Raw genomic sequence first — 2,500 nt, 5'->3', positions numbered from 1 at the left:
GGGGCCCCCCGGGGGGCCCCCCGGGGGCCCCCAGGGGGGCCCCCAGGGGGCCCCCCAGGGGGCCCCCTAGGGGGGCCCCCAGGGGGGCCCCCAGGGGGGCCCCTAGGGGGGCCCCCAGGGGGGCCCCCAAGGGGGCCCCTAAAGACAAGGGAGAGGCTGGGGGGCCCCCTGCTGCTTGTGCTGCAGCATCGAAGGCGTCAACTGCTGCTGCGGGTCTGCGGGTGAAGAGCAGCAGCAAGCCGCTGCACAAACACGCCAAACCCTAAACCCTAATTCGTGGTTTGACACGCCAAACCCCAAACCCCAAATCGCGGTTTGATGCGCCAAACCCTTAACCCTAAATCGCTACTGGCGCCTGCATAGGCCCCGCCATTGCCTGCTGCCGACGCTGAAAGCCGCTACGGCCTTGGGTTTAGGGTTTAGGGTTTAGGGTTTAGGGTTTAGGGTTTAAGGTTTAGTTACTGGTTCGTGTTGCTTATGCAGCTGTCTGGAGATGTCGCGCAATCTGCATAAGAGAAATACTGCTCTGCGCAGTCGGTACACCCCATCTGCACACAAACCCTAAACCCTAAACCCTAAACCCTAGCCTCTAAACGCTAAACCCTAAACCCTAAACCCTAAAGCCTGGAGCAGGCAGTGGCGCGAAGCAAGAAGCCTCAAGCGGCTTCCGAGCCCCAGTCGAGAGTGCCTGCCAGCGACTGAATGCAACACAAACCCCAAACCCTAAACCCTAAACCCTAAACCCTAAACCCTAAACCCTAAACCCTAATTGTCCTGCCTTGAGGGAAATGCGCCCCATGAGGGACAAAGTCGAAAGAGACCCTCCATCTATCGGCAGCACTTCCTCCTGCAGCAAATGCAGCGCCTCCTGAAACAAAAGCAACAGCAGCAGCAGCAGCAGCAGCAGCAGCAGCAGCAGCAGCTGGTGCAGCAGCAGCAGCATGTGAGAGCGCCTCTGTGCTGCAGCAGCAGCAGCAAAGGGAATACCAACTGCAGCAGCAACTCAGCTCTTCCTGAAGGCGCAGCAACCACCAAAACACTCACCGCAGCAAACCAAGCAGCAGCAGCAGCAGCAGCAGCAGCACAAAGACAGCAGCAGCAGCAGCAGCAGCAGCAGCACCTCAGGGTAGTTTGCTGCAGTCAAGACTACGGCTAAGAGAGAAGCAGTTTTGATGCGTCTGGCCCTCCACAGGCGCTGGAGGTCGGTGGTGGGGTTGTTGTCATCTGCTGCTGCTGCTGCTGCTGCTGCTGCTGGCTGCTGCTGCTGCTGCTGCTGCTGCTGCTGCTTGCAGTGCTGCAGCAGCAACGCCAACGCCGACACAGAGTCCACAGGCTTCCCCCAAAGGTGAGGAGCAACAGCAAGCAGCAGCCGCAAACTAAACGGCACCATGCTGCCCCTGAAACGCACAAACCCTAAACCCTAAACCCTAAACCCTAAACCCTAAACCCTAAACCCTAAATTCTGAGCTACAGGCTCGGCCAAGGCGTGTCACGCTGCCAACAACGCGGCAAGCTGCAGCCCAATAAGACATGCCAGCTCAGCTCTAAGCCACAAACCCTAAACCCTAAACCCTAAACCCTAAACCCTAAACCCTAAACCCTACTTTTTCCCAGGGTATTGATCTGGGTGGCTTTCATAGTTCCAGTAAGGGGCGGAGAGATCTCCTAAAGCTGCTGCCTCATCAGCAGCAGCAGCAAAGGACTGAACACAAAGAGCAGCTGCAACTTGAAGGGTTTAGGGTTTAGGGTTTAGGGTCTGGGGTTTAGGGTTTAGGGTCTGGGGTTTAGGGTTTAGGGTTTACGCAGAGCCGCAGCAGACAAAAGAGCCGAAGAGTTCGCAGCTGCAGGTAAACGCGAGGAGGCAAGCTGCTCGATGTCTGCAGCACACAAAACCCTAAACCCTAAACCCTAAACCCTAAACCCTAAACCCTAAACGCTAAACCATAAGCCCTAAACCCCAAACCCTCGGATTTGGGCCCTGGCCCCCAAGTCCGGAAGGCACCGGCTGCCTGGAGTAGCAGCAACGACAGCTGCTGCAATAACAGCAGCAAAGGCAGCAGCAGCAGCAGCAGCAGCAGCAACAGTAGCAGCAAAAGCAGCAGCAGCAGCAGCAATTCTCGCCTTGAGAGTTTCTAGCAGCAGGTCTGCTGCCTTTTTTGCTTCTTTTGCACTTATAAGAGACATTATGAGATCAGTGTCTGCTGCTGCGCCCTCTGCTGCTGCTGCGGCTGTCGCTGCTGCTGGCGTTGCTGCTGCTGCTGCTGCTGCTGCTGCTGCTGCTACTGGCGACGCTGCTGCAGACAATTCAGCAGAAGGAGGGCCTGGAGGCGGAGGCGGCAGCTGCGCACAGCACTGCAGCAGAAACGAGCCTGTGCAGCAGCAACAGCAGCAACAGCAGCAGCAGCAGCCGCAAGAGCAACAGCAGCAGCAGCAGCAGCAACAGCAGCAGCAGCAGCAGCAGCAGCAGCAGCAGCAGCAGCAGCAGCAGCAGCAGCAGCAG

The 2,500-nt window shown here is 57.9% G+C and overlaps 1 protein-coding gene across 1 annotated transcript in view; it reads right to left on the bottom strand.

Annotated features, from left to right (window-relative positions):
• Nucleotides 1–2,369, bottom strand: part of ENH_00011420 (hypothetical protein, conserved) — a gene marked incomplete at both ends in the record, with an annotated part of 2,882 nt that extends 513 nt beyond the window's left edge. Inside the window, 6 exons of the mRNA XM_013578909.1 lie at nucleotides 1–242; nucleotides 463–548; nucleotides 758–868; nucleotides 1,121–1,397; nucleotides 1,506–1,544; nucleotides 1,964–2,369. The exon at nucleotides 1–242 is cut by the window's left edge and continues 143 nt beyond it. Of these exons, the coding sequence (XP_013434363.1) occupies nucleotides 1–242; nucleotides 463–548; nucleotides 758–868; nucleotides 1,121–1,397; nucleotides 1,506–1,544; nucleotides 1,964–2,369 (1,161 nt within the window). The remainder of the gene's footprint in view (nucleotides 243–462; nucleotides 549–757; nucleotides 869–1,120; nucleotides 1,398–1,505; nucleotides 1,545–1,963) is intronic.
• Between the last annotated feature and the right edge of the window lie 131 nt (nucleotides 2,370–2,500).

The sequence above is a fragment of the Eimeria necatrix genome, genomic scaffold, assembly GCF_000499385.1.
Source record: "Eimeria necatrix Houghton genomic scaffold, Enh_scaff1353, whole genome shotgun sequence".
In the NCBI taxonomy this organism is placed as follows: Eukaryota; Apicomplexa; class Conoidasida; order Eucoccidiorida; family Eimeriidae; genus Eimeria; species Eimeria necatrix.
The sequence above is the reverse complement of the archived record's forward strand: the minus strand, read 5'-3'. Positions and strand labels throughout refer to the sequence as shown.